The 15,414-nt window shown below is 42.3% G+C and overlaps 1 protein-coding gene across 2 annotated transcripts in view; it reads right to left on the bottom strand.

The window, feature by feature from the left end:
* The window catches only part of celsr1a (cadherin EGF LAG seven-pass G-type receptor 1a), a 110,141-nt gene extending 95,757 nt beyond the window's left edge, over positions 1–14,384 (bottom strand). For both annotated transcript variants that reach the window (XM_059325898.1, XM_059325899.1), the window contains exon 1: positions 10,819–14,384. In XM_059325898.1, the coding sequence (XP_059181881.1) occupies positions 10,819–14,353 (3,535 nt within the window). In that variant the 5' untranslated portion in view covers positions 14,354–14,384. The remainder of the gene's footprint in view (positions 1–10,818) is intronic.
* Positions 14,385–15,414: the final 1,030 nt, after the last annotated feature.

The raw sequence follows: 15,414 nt of genomic DNA, 5'->3' as shown, positions 1-15,414 counted from the left end.
TCGATAGCAACTTAATCGAAAAGATAACATTTCGGGAAAGTCGAGTGCTGTATGACAGACGGTAAGACTCAAAGGGACAACAATCTGAGAGCATGCATCAACAAGTTCCCACACAAGCTATTAACTGTCAAGATTACACCTGTCACCAGCTCCTTCTCTGGCTGTCGCTGAGGGGGGGAATGACTAAAACTGACACCTCTGTGAACACAATCTGGCATGAAGTCTTTCTGTGGCGTCCAAAATCAACACAAGGTCAGTGTTAGAAACCAATCAAGCAAGGTAATTATAAAAAGGTGTCAGCTTTCAGGATATGTGTTGACAGAAATGTTTTCATCTGAACTTTCTGAAAACTCTTTCTAGTCTATTTTTATGATCATAAAATCGTAAAGTTCAGATCAGTTCTAGGATATCTTCAGGGACCAGATTTCTGCAGAAGGGCACGTTTTCTGTTAAGCTCTGGATTAAGCAATGGGACTTTTACGTTGAACAGTTATTGGTCTGTTTGTGCCAGTGAACTCAATCCATTTAAGCCGTTCGACATTTCATCCTAATACCTGCATTGTCAGTACCAATGCCAAGTCTTAATAGCCGTGAGGATCGTGAACCAACGCATTACATATTAGACTATTACACAGGGAGCAAGGGTTGGTCCTAAGTAATGGCTAAGATATGAAGTTACAGTGCATGGAAGAAGTAATGACATAGTGCAGGATTACTGAGGAGGTGACGAAGTACTTACTAAACAGCAAAGTATTTGAACTTTTAAAATGGAAGTAGGGTTGTAATGAGCACGAAGTTGAGTTTAGTTCTCACAAAAAATAGATTAGAACAGATAAAGAATAAACTGAGGCAGCAAAGACACTTTCTAAAAAAATGATTGTAACTTTGGCAAGAAAATTTTGATATACACTGAAAGAATAGCTAATTTGAGCTAAAATGTCTTCATTGTCCTCAACGGAATAGCTTGAAGGACACTCTTATTCAATTTATTGCAGAGGTAGAGATGAGATGACATCACTCTCACATTTGTACACTAACTATGGCGGCAACAGACGGTTAGCTTAGCTTAGCAAAAAGGCAGAGAAAAGGGGGAAGCAGGTAGCCTGGATCTGTCCAAAGGTAATACAATCTGCCTACCTGCAGGTATGATTTGAAAAATTACAATTCTAATATCAAAACCAGTATCTTTAATGTAATACCAATAGACATTTGAGACATACATTTTATTTTTTTAATTTTATTCTACTGTTCTATTGCTAACTTCATCTGTTTGCACTGTGTTATTTATTTATTTTTGTGCAGCACTTTGGAAACCTTGTGTTTGCTAAAATTGTGCTATATAAATAAAGTGGATTGGATAGTATTTCATTTAACCGCTCTTTTTTCTACTCCATTCGATGCCCATCATGTAAAAATATACCTTTTTCTCCTACATCTTGGTACAAAAAGGATCAGATGTAGGTATCACTGACCTGAGAAGTTTCTAAACTAGGTATTTTCAGTTGTTACCATAAAGGTATCAGATACAGATACCCAGCCTTAAGTATCTCTAAAGCTCACTGATTGTGTTATATCTAACTAAAGTGTAAAAAGAAGTTGTGGTTTTTGATGTGACATGAGGCAAACTATTTCTTGACTGGGGGCAGTGACTATACTTGTTGACTGGCTTTCAAGTTTTGCTTTCAAAGTAAAGGTACCGTAACTGTTTCAGTACAACTCATGTACAATCCACACTGACAGCTACTGATTTCTTTCTGCAAATGGTGAAATGCGTCCTTAAATCTTTGAGGTTCCTATGCTTTATTTTTTTTAAAAGGTTATAATTGACTGCAATGCATTAACTTGCCTCAATTCCTCAGGCAGGTTGTCCATCACTACAGGAACCCTGGTAATGAAAATTAGGCTTCCTCTGACTTTCAGTCTAGACTGAAGAACATGGACACCTCAGGCTAAAGTCTGGTTTCTAAGAGTTAAAAGGTCAATAATGCAGCTAAAGGTCAAACTGTGTTTTTAAAGTAACCAGCGGGACCTAAAAAACCGAATCTGAAACTGCGGCTTCACATGTTTACACAGTTGAATGGAGTCACATGACTTTAGCGCTCATGTGCAGCTGATAGAGTATATGGGTAAATAATCTGACCTCATGGCATGCAACCTACACATGGCTGGTATTTGAATGCTTGCATCTAAATTTGTCCGTGTTGCCGTGACAAGTAAATGTCATGCCATTCACATGGGACTGTTGCCATAACTTGGTAGCTTAGAAACATAAATAAGAAAAACAGGTAGAGAAAGATGACATCTTTTGTTTTTCTTACTCTGCAAATACATCTTTAGACTTCACTCTCAGTTCATGCTGGTTCCCACAGATACTCTAAAACTTATCCCAGAAATTAGATATGAGCAACAACCAGTGAAGGGACGCTCCAACTGTCCCCCTATCATCTCCTCTTTCTCTTCTTCTTTGCCTCCTTCTCCTTCACTGTCACACGTGTCATTCACTTTGACTACATACTGTATATATACACCCTCAGCCCCCACCCCACTGCCACTTAACATTCCTGCAGCTGGTCATCGCACATCATGACGCATGTAATGTCACACTCGTAAGCCTGCAGCGAGCTACGATGCTCTCCCCCCCAGCCTCTTCACAGAGAGAGACAAAGGGGAGTACTGTGTCGTCTGAGTGAGAGAGAATGAAAAAGAAAAGGGGACCAAGAGAAGTGTGTCGGGTTACAATCAAATATGACCCCCTCCACCTCTCAAAACCTGCTGGAGGTTGAGTGGTGAAATCACTGTCCTGCAGCATGTAAACGACAGATAACCCAGCCAGTGTGTGTGTGTGTGTGTGTGTGTGAGTGTGTGTGTGTGTGTATGAGAGAGAGAGGAGTAAGGGGTGATGTCCTTTCCTACTAAACAAAAACACATATACACATTAAAAACACAACACACGTGAAAAGGGTATTTTTTTAACTTATAGATATCAACATGAAAGTTACCTAGTTTGTTGTTTACATTAAGACAATATTTTTTTGCATTACAAGTCTTCTGAAATGTTATGCTTCGATATGCAAATGAGGCATGGATTCATTAAATATGCATTAATTTGCATACATTTCCAGAATATAAATCTGATCATTGGATATAGGCAATTTCAAAATGATTCTTTTATTTTGTTGATATATTAGAGTCAACGTTTTTACAGAAGAAAATTGGGATAGCTAAAATTTTCATTTCATAAATTAGAAAATGCTATCAAAAGCCATGAAAAAAATACAGTTACGTAATGTTTTTTATGAACAAAATGTTGTTTAAATCAGGGTATGAATAACATACATACAAAGTCCTCTGTATAAACCTTCAGAATATAGTTAGACTGGTAAATTTGGTGTCTGTAAGTGGAGCTGAAGTTGAGATTAGTGGCTCAAAGCATGAGAATAAACTAATTTAGAGAAAACAGCCTTTAAAGATTTCATACTTTCTGAATGGAAATTACTATTTGAAGACAAAACATTAGCCCTAATTCACAGCAACAATGATATAGAAAATTTTAAACACATAAAATTGTGCAAGAGAGTGGGAGGTTGCCTGCAGATGCCTTAAGAGTATGTACGCGGTCCACGCTGCATAGAATTCTAACTTTTAGTGAATTAAGGAGAAATCTACATGACATAGTAAAATAAACTCCTAAATGTTTGTAGACCCAAACCTCAAAATTGGCCAGTGCATGAAAAAACACGTTTTGCCTATAGTGTCTCGCCTTAATTTACAATAAATTAGCACAAAAAAAGATGACTTCATCACAAGGTACAACAAAGGTACAACCCCCTTTCATACCCCTAACTTTACCCCTCTCCCTTGATCAATCCGGACCCATAACAAAGGTGTTGGCAAACAAACAACCCCCACAGCACACACTTGCATGATGGGAATGCACCTCACTAGCCCACTTTCCAGCCAACGACAAAAATAAGCACAATGCTTAGAGAGATTTCCTGATCTTGAGAAAGCAGCACGTGGATTAAGAGAGTGGTAGGAAATAAAGCTCAAGTAGCATAAGGTGGACAGATTTGGGAGACTCAGACAATGCCAAACAAACAGTAATAGGAGTGTAAAAACTGCCAGCTGTCCCGGGGATAAAGAACCCAAAAATGAAACTTCCTCCAGCATCTTTTTGAGTTAAACTAAGTATTCCCATGAGGTAAAGGGAGCACCCAGCCTGTCCCACAGTCGCTGCAGTGACGGCATCAGCAGACAGCCTTGGATCCTCCTTTCTCTAGCCTGTAATTGAGTGTTCAGACATCAGTGGAGTCGAACAGTGACCAGTCCTGATCCTTTGGTATTTACACTTCAAACCCTAGTCTCCCAGCCTGGAGGCACACACACCCACACACACATACACACACAGACCAGAACATTAAAGCCCACGGTGGATGTACAAGATTAAGCATGAATGTGATCCCTTTCTCGCTCATTGAACACACAAACAGAGACATGGAGATATGAGCACAAGTTATTACCCCTGCACATATTTTTAGCTCCTTCGTCTTCTCTACCCTGCCTCAGGACAAGGGGGCACCGTGTAATTGCCGCTAGCATTACTTAGAAAAACAAATGATACTGGGCACACTGGTAGGTATGTAGGCTGGGATTTTCCTAGCGACTATGAAAACAATGAAATTGAGAAAAAATTAGTATTGTTTAGCAAAATGTTGAATATAGCTGATATCTAGCCATTTCCATGGTTTTCTTGATAATAACCAAAACCGTTATCAAGAAAACCATGTAAAATGTCTAGATATCAGCTTTTAAATTAAACTCTTATGAGCTTTTTTTTGCTGTTATCATTATATTTGTCCAAACAAATGTACCTTTAGTTGCACCAGGCATTAAATGAACAAGAAATTGAAGAAAACAAAGGTGGTCTAATCATTTTTTCCATGACTGTGTGTAAGGAGTTTTCAGTAGGTTATAGCATGTTTTAAATTATTATTATTTGTATATTATTTATTTAAATGTATATACTTTTTATTATTGATTTTTTTTATTATTCTTAAAAAAAAAAATCTCCTTTTCTATATACAAAAACACATTTAAATTCTATTTGAAGTTTAAATAAAATTCAATTTCTTTTGGTTTAATAAATGCATGATGTTTCCAAACTACTGGTAGAAGTGTCCAGCACACATTGGCACATATGCAGAAAGATATACGGGCAGACTGACAAGAGGCATGCAGACAGATAAAGAAAGCTAGAAGAACAGTAATCTAATAAGTTTCTGTGACCACTCAGGACAGATTTAGCTTGGACAACAACACTCTCAACACATGCTCAAGGAATGGGTGCATTCTTTAGGGAAGAGAGAGACAAAGAAAGACTGAGAAGACACGAATACAATAAGTCAGAGGGTGAGAGGAAAGAACAGCGAGGTAGGAGGAGGGAGGACACAGAGGGGAATGTGGTGAGGGGCACAGTTTAAAGCCAGGAGTGTGTGATATCTTAGGAATGAATGGGATCTCCCAATATCAGTTACTGAGAGTGCCAGCATATCTCACACACATACTGCAGGAAAACACATGAGCTGCTGCAGACAGGAACGAAGCATGCAGGCTCCATCCATGCAGACTTTCACATGCTTATAATTAATTGTTTGTCAATCAGTTTTACATACACAAACTTTTTTGTCGTTAATTCTTTGTTAAAGTTGTTTTCCTTGAAAAAAAATGGCAGAAATGCTGTTAGCCTCTCAAATGTGGAGATTTCCTGATTTTCTCGTTTATATCATATTAAACTGAATATTTTTGTGTTTCGGGCTGACAAAACAAGACATTTAAAGACATCACTTTGACTTTGAAAAACTGGGACGTATATTTTTCACTGTTTTCTGAAATTTGACACACAAAACAATGAATAAATTGATTGTTTTGTGTATAAATTGGCAATTTGAACGATAGTTACAGCCCTAAATTTCATCCACTCAGAGCCACATAGACATTATCTCTTTTCTGCACATGCACTCCTTCCTGCTCCGACTTGCCTCCTCTCTGCTCCATCCATCAGGCTTGGAGGTCATAAGTCACGTGTAAAACAGTACAGGGTCATTTCTCACCACCGCGTGTGTGTGTAAAACCCCATGTCCCGCTTTGATCTCATAGGTGAGAGGTCATGTGTCCTCACCGTCTGTGCATCACTGCCACACCTGAGCTCAAGTGAAGAGTCACATTTCACTTGTCGGCACATCAAACACATGACGGTTACCTGGGAGAAGACGGGGAAAGCAGGAGTCTGACAGGGAGAGGTTTGTCCCTTGACTCACTCAGAAAGTAATTTATCTTTCCCGATATGTCCCTCCATGGCTTGTGTAACGCAATATTTCCAGGCCAAATAATGATTTGAAACCACAAGAATGCCAAGGACGAGGGATGGGGGCAGATCGGAGGAAGATCTCTCGCTGGATTTCATGATGTGGCAAGAAAGAATGAATGAAAAGCCACAAATTCATATAGACAGCAAGGCATCATGCCCATCAATCTTATGTGGATTGCATAATTATTTTGTGCCTTATAATGAAGAGACAATTACATTTTTTCCCCCTATAAAAGAAGTGGCAGTTTCCACAGGAATGTTTTTAAGCAGCCTGTTCGTGGAAGGTCATTGAGTACATCAGCAGCCTGCGTTTTATCTCGGCCTGGACTTTAAAATAAGCGCAAAGCTAAAGCTCCTGTGTCAAAGTAGAAAAGTAATTATGTATATTGAGAGGGAAAGCAGAGAAAGTGTTAGAGAGGGGGTAGGGTGGACAAGAACAGAAATGTTAAAAAGCTGAGCTATGCAACTCCTCGAACGGGATTAAGAGCAAAACCAAAAGCATGGAAGCTCAGCAAAAGCCCCATGGGGGAAAGAGAGGAGGAAGGGGGAGGCAAGCGGGTGTGTGTGTGTGTGTGTGTGTGTGAGTGCATGTAGCGGCATGCTGTCCCACTCACAGAGAGTAAGGTAAAAGATCAGAGCCAGTGTGGAAAAAGACGATTTAGCATCAATCATTCCTAATCGTTTAAGTAACTATCTGCTATGCAGCATCACTGAATGATATAACACAACTCCACCTATAGCCAGTTCGTGCAAGCTCTAACTTCTGCTAATGTGAACCCCACCTATCAGGTATAGGGAAAAAACTCCAGTGTGCATTCGGTGATGCCTTGTGCAGATCAGGAAGCAGCAGTTTGGTTGGAGATAATAAAAGAATGTGGTGCCTACATGGACAAATCTCTAATTATCCAGATTGCTGACAGCCGAGGCTTACTAACAACAAAAGACAGACAAATGCTGGTGAATCTTGGCTTCAGATGGTGGGTCTGACTGTCAGTTCTGGCAATCAACCAGGTGGTTTGAGAGTCTAATTGTGTAGGAAACAAATTGGTGAAATTGTGATTTAAGGGTTTCCTGTGTACCACTGCAGGCCTGCTTTGATTTGTAAGTATCACAGGCATGTCACTGACTGGATGAGAGCTCAGTGATGTAGTGAAAGTTTACACTGTTGAAGTAAATACAGCAGAGAGAGCGAGGATAAAGGTGCATTACAAATCTGCCTCTGTGACAGTAAGAAATTGACGGATACTCATCTTTTAGAAAACAGAGTGAAAACCCCAAAGGTTTTAAGTGAAATTTGACAAGCTTAGATAAGAGCTCTTACAATGAGAACACATAGCCCTTAGCTATCGAACCACAGAGCTACCATCACACACACACACACACACACACACACACACACACACACACACACAAAGACTGCAGGGGGAGAGGGAACGAGGACAGATAGTGTTGTGGCTAGCAGAGTGTGTAAAGCGAGTGTATCTCAGGGGAGTTATCAGGGCATTCTTGTGTTTCAGCAGAGAAAACATTCTCAGGCGTTCTGTCCGCCAAAATGAAAGCACCTGTGCACTCCATTGACAGGTTCACAGAAGAGCCTTGATTAGGAGGAGCGAAGGAGAAAAAATGTTCTCTACAGCTGAGACAAATCAATGCCCACTGTGCTACATCAACAGTCTTTTGTTTAATTGACCAGGCATAATAATCAGGCTTAAGCAGACAGGACAGAGCTAATGCATTGCTAAGGAAAAGGCATCACTTATGGATAGAGGATGTCAATGCTATTGTGAGCAGACATAATGAGCTAATGACTCAGATTCACTCAGGAATGAAACATAGAGGCACATGCTCAAGATCAATGAAAGCAAGACAAGACCCTACCCTGTAATGAGCATAATCTATTAAAAAAACAGCACCTTAAGGTGACACAGATACCAGTAGAGCACTTCATTTGACACCTTTTATTTCTACTTTGTTTGATACTAAAGCCCAACTGATTTAATGGCTGATACTGGCCAAAACAAGGCATGTTGGTAGCCATCTGTAACAGCATATATGTAGTCCAATATTCACACTAATATGAAAACATTTCAAATGTTGACAAAAAAGTATTGGGGGGATTTAAAATTGTGTAAGTTATTCATTTCATTTTTGTCTATAACTTTTTTTGTCTCGTTTTGATTTCTAGAGTTGGTTGACAGTGTCATATATTGTATGTATAAGGTAGAATAATATAATAATATTCTTTAATAAAAGTATTTATTTAAAAAAAAAAACAAGCCTTATGAATACCTTTGTAGCGTAATTTCCGAAAAGGTCTGTTTTCATTCAGCTGCCATATGGGATATACAATACAATACCCTCCCCTACTCCTGGTTCGAGCCTCAAAACCAAGTGGACCCCTGAAAACCTCTAAACCAAAGAGTGACAGAAAACAGGTCAAAACAATAACCACAAAACCAAACTAAATACTCCAAAAGAGAATACAGGAGGCCATTGGAGTCAAAGACTGAATTCAAGAGACAGACACAATCAGACTCTTGTCTTCTTGTTAAGGTACTATTAGCTCACCAATCCCCTCAGGCCTTCCTCTCTCAAGAGCCCGGGGTTGAAAGGTCAAGACATCAGCGGTAATGGTTACCTAACACTTGACATCAGTGTGAGCCACAAAAAAAGACGGGAAGGGGGTTTGAAGTATGTGCATCTGTTTAATTGTGCATGAACACGTGCTTGCTTATATTAGCGTGCACATGAGTAAAAGTAATGAAGAGTCCCTCTTTGGGACCATCAGGAGGTCACTGTTGTCAGGGATACGGCAAGAGCTGTCAGCTGTTATTGATAAACATGAATGCAGTGACAGTGAATGAGGGCGGTACAGGCTGTAACTATTGTGGTCAGTCACTGCCTCCTCAGATGCTCCGCGGGTCGTCTATAACGGCCATAAAGCTTTTAGAAAAGGGATGGTCCGTCTTTTGTCTGAGACAAAGAGAGGGCACAAGTAATTTAGGAAAAACACTGTTAGAGAAAAAGGCGGGACATCTGGAGGAAGACAAGCGCCACTATATCATTCCATCAATGCCCAAAAATGGGAGAAATGTCCCTGAAATGATCAAAGAAAGGTATTCAAAGACTTGCTTGCGTGCAGAAAGTTCTGAGAATTATTTCTACCAGTCAAAACGATTAAGAGTGTACAGTTAAAATAACCACAAACATGATTAGGTTGATGGAGTGGGAATGTGGGCTCGCCCTGCTGCAGTCTGGCCCACAGCAGCTCATTTATATTCCCTCAGTATGTGTGATATGCTGGCATTCCTTAGCTCGGAGAGATGATAGAATGACACAGAAAGAGGGCGAGCTGAGGAGATCTAGCTGTGTTTGGGCTGGTTGCCCATTTCAGGGCTTAATGTGCTTCAGGAGATCAAGAGATGTAGAGTGAGAAAAGGATAAGGAAGAGAAAGAATAAAGAATGAGAGAGAAGGTTGAGCAACCAGCTGTCAATAGGTGACGGGGTAGTTATTCTGTCAGGGTATTAGATTTATCATGCCTGTTCAACTGCCTGATTAATGTCACTGTGGTTTCTTGCAAAGTGTGTGTGTGTGTGTGTGTGTGTGTGTGTGTGTGTGCTTGGACTGTAGCAGTTACCCTGCAAGCTTAGGTGTGAATATCCAGTGTTTGCATTCGTCTAATCTTTAACTTGAAAGAACAAAGTCTGCTTCTGTAGTGGAAAAAAAGCAACTTAAGGCAAATTCTTCGTGCATGACCTTGTTAATACCAACACACACCAACTTGAGTTTCAAACCCATGCTGCAGAAAGCTCCCAAAAAAACTCTTCCCTTTCTTTCAAATTCCAGGTAAGCATGAGAAACTTGTAAAAACCAAGAAAAGTAATTCCAGTGAAATCCTGGGGGACATCTTGCCACAAGATGTGCATAACGCTCCCAGAAGCACACCTACACAGGGCCAGAAACCTTTAACCACTTCAAATGCTCTATGCTCTCAGGGTGGGAAATCGAGTGTGTGTGTGCATAAGCCTGCACTTTAATGCATGTGTGTGTTCCAATGTGTGACAGAAACCCACATTTCTGCAACAACAAAGGGCTTCGGTTATCAGGGTGCCCTGCTAATAGCACCTTTTTATTACCTAAACCAACCACTTGCACACAATAGATTTATCACCTTAATGGCACAAAACTAGCACAACCGGATCCTGCAGAGAGCCTGCAGCAAACACTCACTGAACGTACAGTCAACACCAACCAAAACCTGCCTTCGGCCTCTCTTCAACATACGTTTCTATATTGACTTGCAGTGTGACGATACATCACAAGTGATGACTCAAATTTCCAGCTTTAACACATTTTATCACATTGTGACAACTGATATGAAAAGCAAGGGTTTCCTCACAGAAAAAAGAGCTTGTAAAGGAAGGAGAGATTTTCTTAAATTGTTCTTACCTGTGACTGAAATGGTCATGGGTGCTTCCAGGGTCCTGTCATTGTCCAGGTCCCTGCTCAACCTCAGATCCCCAGTGTCCTCATTCAGCAGCAGTAAATTGAGCTCATTTCCAGACTCAAACTTGTACCGTAGCTTATCCGACACATCCGGGTCATGAGCTGGTACCTTTCCTATTATTCCTGATGGAAAACTGTTGGACTTGTTGGTGATATAGTTGTTGAAGATAATCTCAAAGTCCTGCAACACGGGCATATTGTCATTTATATCTACAAGGCGGATGTGCACAGTGGCCCGACTCACCAGTGGTGCTGAGGTGGCCTGAACCACGATGACATACTCTGTTTTAGTCTCATAATCCAGGTCTGTGAGTGCATAGAGGTCACCATTAAAAATGTCAAGCTGAAAAACTTCTGGAATATTCCCTTCGACGATCTGGTACATGATCTGAGCATTGGTGCCCTCGTCAGGGTCGGTGGCAGTGATCCGGGCCACGACGGACCCCACCTGGCTGTTCTCCTCCACATCAATGAACAGCTCGTCCTTCTCAAACACTGGAGCATTGTCATTTATGTCTTGGACCACCACGTGAATGGGGACAGCTGATTTCAGAGGTGGAACCCCTTTATCCACAGCGTAGGCCTTCAGATTGTAAATAGGGACGTTCTCCCGGTCCAGTTTGCGAGCAGTTCTGATGATACCAGAGTACGGCTCGATGAAAAAATCCCCTTCTCCGTCATCACCGCCCTGAAACGTGTAGCTCACCCTGCCGTTCGAGTTGGAGTCTCTGTCAGAGGCAGAGATCTGGAGGACGCTGGTGTAGACAGGTGCATCTTCAAATACAGTCCCCTGGTACCTATCCCGAAGGAACTGAGGCGTATTATCATTGGCGTCAAGAATGATAATCTCCATATAGGTGGTATCAGATTTCTGAGGGATGCCATTGTCTCTGGCAATGATGGCTAACGTGTAGGAGGCCTGGTCTTCATAATCAATCTCCATTTGAGTTGTGATGGCACCTGTGTCCGGGTCGATTTTAAACTGAGGAACATTGTCTTCCATCACATAAGTGATGCGAGCGTTCTCACCCGTGTCCTCGTCCGTCGCGCTGATCACCTGCACAGTGGAGCCCACCGGTTTGTCTTCACTGAGCGTCACCTGGTAGTTGGCACTTTGGAAGACGGGTCGGTGTGTGTTGGCGTCCGTCACATTGATGAACACTTGAGCAGTGTCGTATTGTGTCCCATCACTGGCGGTGACGGTCAGGACATACTGGCGTTCCTGCTTGTAGTCCAGAGGGAGGGCCAGGGTGATGAGACCGCCGCCGCTCTGGCTAGTTATGGCAAATCGGTTTCTGGTGTTGCCACTGGAGATCTGATAGGTCACCACACTGTTGACGTCCCTATCCACAGCCGTCATGGTCAACACACTGGTCCCCACGACAGCATCTTCATTGATCTTCAGCGAGTAGACCTTCTCTGTAAATGTGGGAATGTTGTCATTCACATCAAGCACCGTGATGCTGACACTGGCTGAGGACGACATCACAGGTATCCCGTGATCCCTCGCCTCCACGCCAAAGGTGTAGAAGTCAGTGGTCTCCCTGTCAAGCTCTTCACTCACTGTTATCCAACCTGTGCTGTTGTTGATGGTGAACGGAAAACCAGGCATGGTGTCAGTTAACCTGTATTCCAAAAGGGCGTTTTCTCCTGAGTCACCATCAATTGCTTGGATGTGGATCACGGAGTAACCAACAGCCACATTTTCCAACACGGTAGCCTGGAAAGGTGTGCTGACAAACATGGGGGCATTGTCGTTCACGTCCACCACTTGCACCACCACCATCCCTGTGCCATTGATCAGAGGAGGTCTGCCACCGTCCTGAGCCTTAATCCGCAGATTATACTCCCGAATCATCTCATAGTCCAGAGGGTTGATGACGTCAATCACACCGGTGGGGGAGTGGATGTAGAACTGGCCCTTGACATTGCCGCTGATGATGCTGTAATGAACTTTGGCGTTGTTCCCCTCGTCTTTGTCTTTAGCTTCCACCTGGATGACTTTGGTGTTGACCGCCACATTCTCGGGGACCTGTACAACATATCTCTTCTCACTGAACTGTGGGTAGTTGTCATTCTCATCCTCCACGGTGATTTTGACAGTTGCAGTGGCACTGCGGGGGCCTGGGTCTTTGCCCTGGTCGTTGGCCTCAACAATCAGCTGGTACTTGGCCCGAGTCTCCCTGTCAGGCCGCTCTCTAATTCTCACCAGGCCGTTCCGAGGGTCGATTTCAAACACAGAGTTAACACCATCTGCATTTACAATTTTATAAATCATGTTGGCGTTGGAGGGAGCGTCCCCATCTGTGGCTCGGATTGTCATCACCTCAAACCCAACTTCTACATTCTCCCGGATGCTGACACGGTATTCAGTTTGCTCAAACACGGGAGTGTGGTCATTCGTGTCACTCACCGTGACAGTGAGGTAAGAAGTGGCAGATCTTTTAGGGGAGCCATTATCAGATACCATGACTTTAAAAACATGTGTGTCTTTGATTTCTCTGTCTAGTGCCTGGACGGTTGTTATGCTCCCTGTTTGAGTGTCAATTTCGAAAAAGTCTTTGGACCTCTGGTCAAACAAGGCTTCCATGCTGTACTCCAGCCTCCCTCCCTCTCCATCATCCGGGTCAGTGGCTTTCAGGGTGATAACCCGCGTGCCCTGAGGCTCATTCTCGGGCACAGACACCTGATAGTTGGGGAGCTGGAACTGGGGAGCGACATTAACCTGGCGCTTCCCCCTGCGTATCAACCTGCCAGACTTTCTCTGCGTGGTTTCTGACGAGGATCCGTGATGTTTCAGCACTTTTATAAGCGTCAGACTCAGCTGCACAGAGAGCCTGCCGCCTGGAGAGCTGTGCAGCGCGCAGTGCAAATTCACCTCGGGCTGTCCTCTGTGCTCAAGACACAAGTCACTGGCCAGGAACAAATCCCCATGTCGGAATACTGCACTCAAGTCTTTGCCAACACACACGGTGTCCAAAAAGGCGGTGTTGCGCGTAAAAGCAGGCAAAAGTTCTGTTACATTCAAAAGCAGTTTACCTGCGGGTAAGCAGGAAGTTGCCTCCAGTTGTGCACGGTGTTTAATGTGAATGTCTGGCTTACCTGACGCATGCTTTCTCTTGTATTTAATAAAACAGTCCTGGCCGTGGACAAACACATTAAACTGTGTCAGAATAACGTCCTCAGATGTCAAGGAAGCTGTCCTGAAATAAACAGGCGCTGGGTTCCTCGGTGTGTGCGCACACTGAACTTTATGGGACAGACTGATGATCCCATTGTGTCTCTCAACTTGGAAAAAGCTCTGGATGAATTTGGGTGATAAAGTCCTGTCAAGTTTAGAAGTCCAGCCAGGGCCAAGCGACAGGTTTGTTAGAAGTGTCCCGGGCTGTAAAGTCTCCGAAAGGTGTATCTCCAAACATCCCACAAGCGGCACGTTGAACAGGACACAAACCCAAATCCAACACATCGGTAGCTCCATGCTTGTCAACCAAATCCCATTCAACTTCACTGAAACTCCTCCGCAAAAGCATTAACTCTCCCTCTGCCAGCACCGCGTTTTACTTTTATCCCTCATGGTGAAGTTTTAACGTGGAAAATGACGCTCGGTATCCATAGTATCAGCGTATCCACGGCGCGCAGCAGCTGCGTTAACCCACAATGAGTGCAAAATGAGTACAAAATGGCTCCGTGGCTCTCCTCCGCCTCCTCCTCCTCCTCCTCCTCTCCTCCTCAGAGGCTTATTACCATAAACCTGCTGGGTTCCCCCTCTGGGACGCTTTCACGGGGGGGCCTATTTTTTTCTCATGGAGATTTAGGAAGTGGCCCTGACCGGGTGACCAATGCGCGCAAGTGCATTGTTATTACAATAAGGTGAGAGTTGGTAAAATTCCTAATGCGTGTTTGAGTGTCGCTCTCTCTTCAATGTTTGGATGTTGAAGTAGTTGTAAGCACATAAAAAAGACATGAAAAGCAGCTGAGCCAAGACTTCAAGGCCACAACTTGAGATAGTGATGCTGACACGTCGTACAACTCTAATCAGCTAGACCAGCAGTTTACTAACTAATCTATTAGTCATTTTAGAAAACGTGGAAAGAGTTCGAGCTCAAATACTACGATCACCAATCAAATAACTGTTTTCAGCAAATGTTAAAGCTAAATAAAACATATTTTAGGTTAGAATTAATCATATTAATCAAGATAAGATTGTGTTCTTCGGGGTGAGATTGTTGAATGGCCAATAAAGTCATACTTTTAATAAAAATATTTTTAAAGTTGGAAAAAGTTCTTTATCTATATTCTTATTTATTTTATTAATTCATGATGCATTCAATTTTCAAATGTTTTTTTTCCTTTTTCTTTTCATGATTTTTTGGGAACTTTTATTTGCACTGTAATGTGTTGCATTATTCTAAATCAGTAAAAACCTTTATTATTATTATTATTATATTTATTTATGACTGTTTCTGGTGTTGTTTGAGCCTCTATGCTCTCTGTATTGTAATCATGTTTTTTCCTTAAGAAATCCAGTTTAAAATGATA

Source organism: Centropristis striata, chromosome 22 (assembly GCF_030273125.1).
Source record: "Centropristis striata isolate RG_2023a ecotype Rhode Island chromosome 22, C.striata_1.0, whole genome shotgun sequence".
NCBI lineage: Eukaryota > Metazoa > Chordata > Actinopteri > Perciformes > Serranidae > Centropristis > Centropristis striata.
The sequence above is the reverse complement of the archived record's forward strand: the minus strand, read 5'-3'. Positions and strand labels throughout refer to the sequence as shown.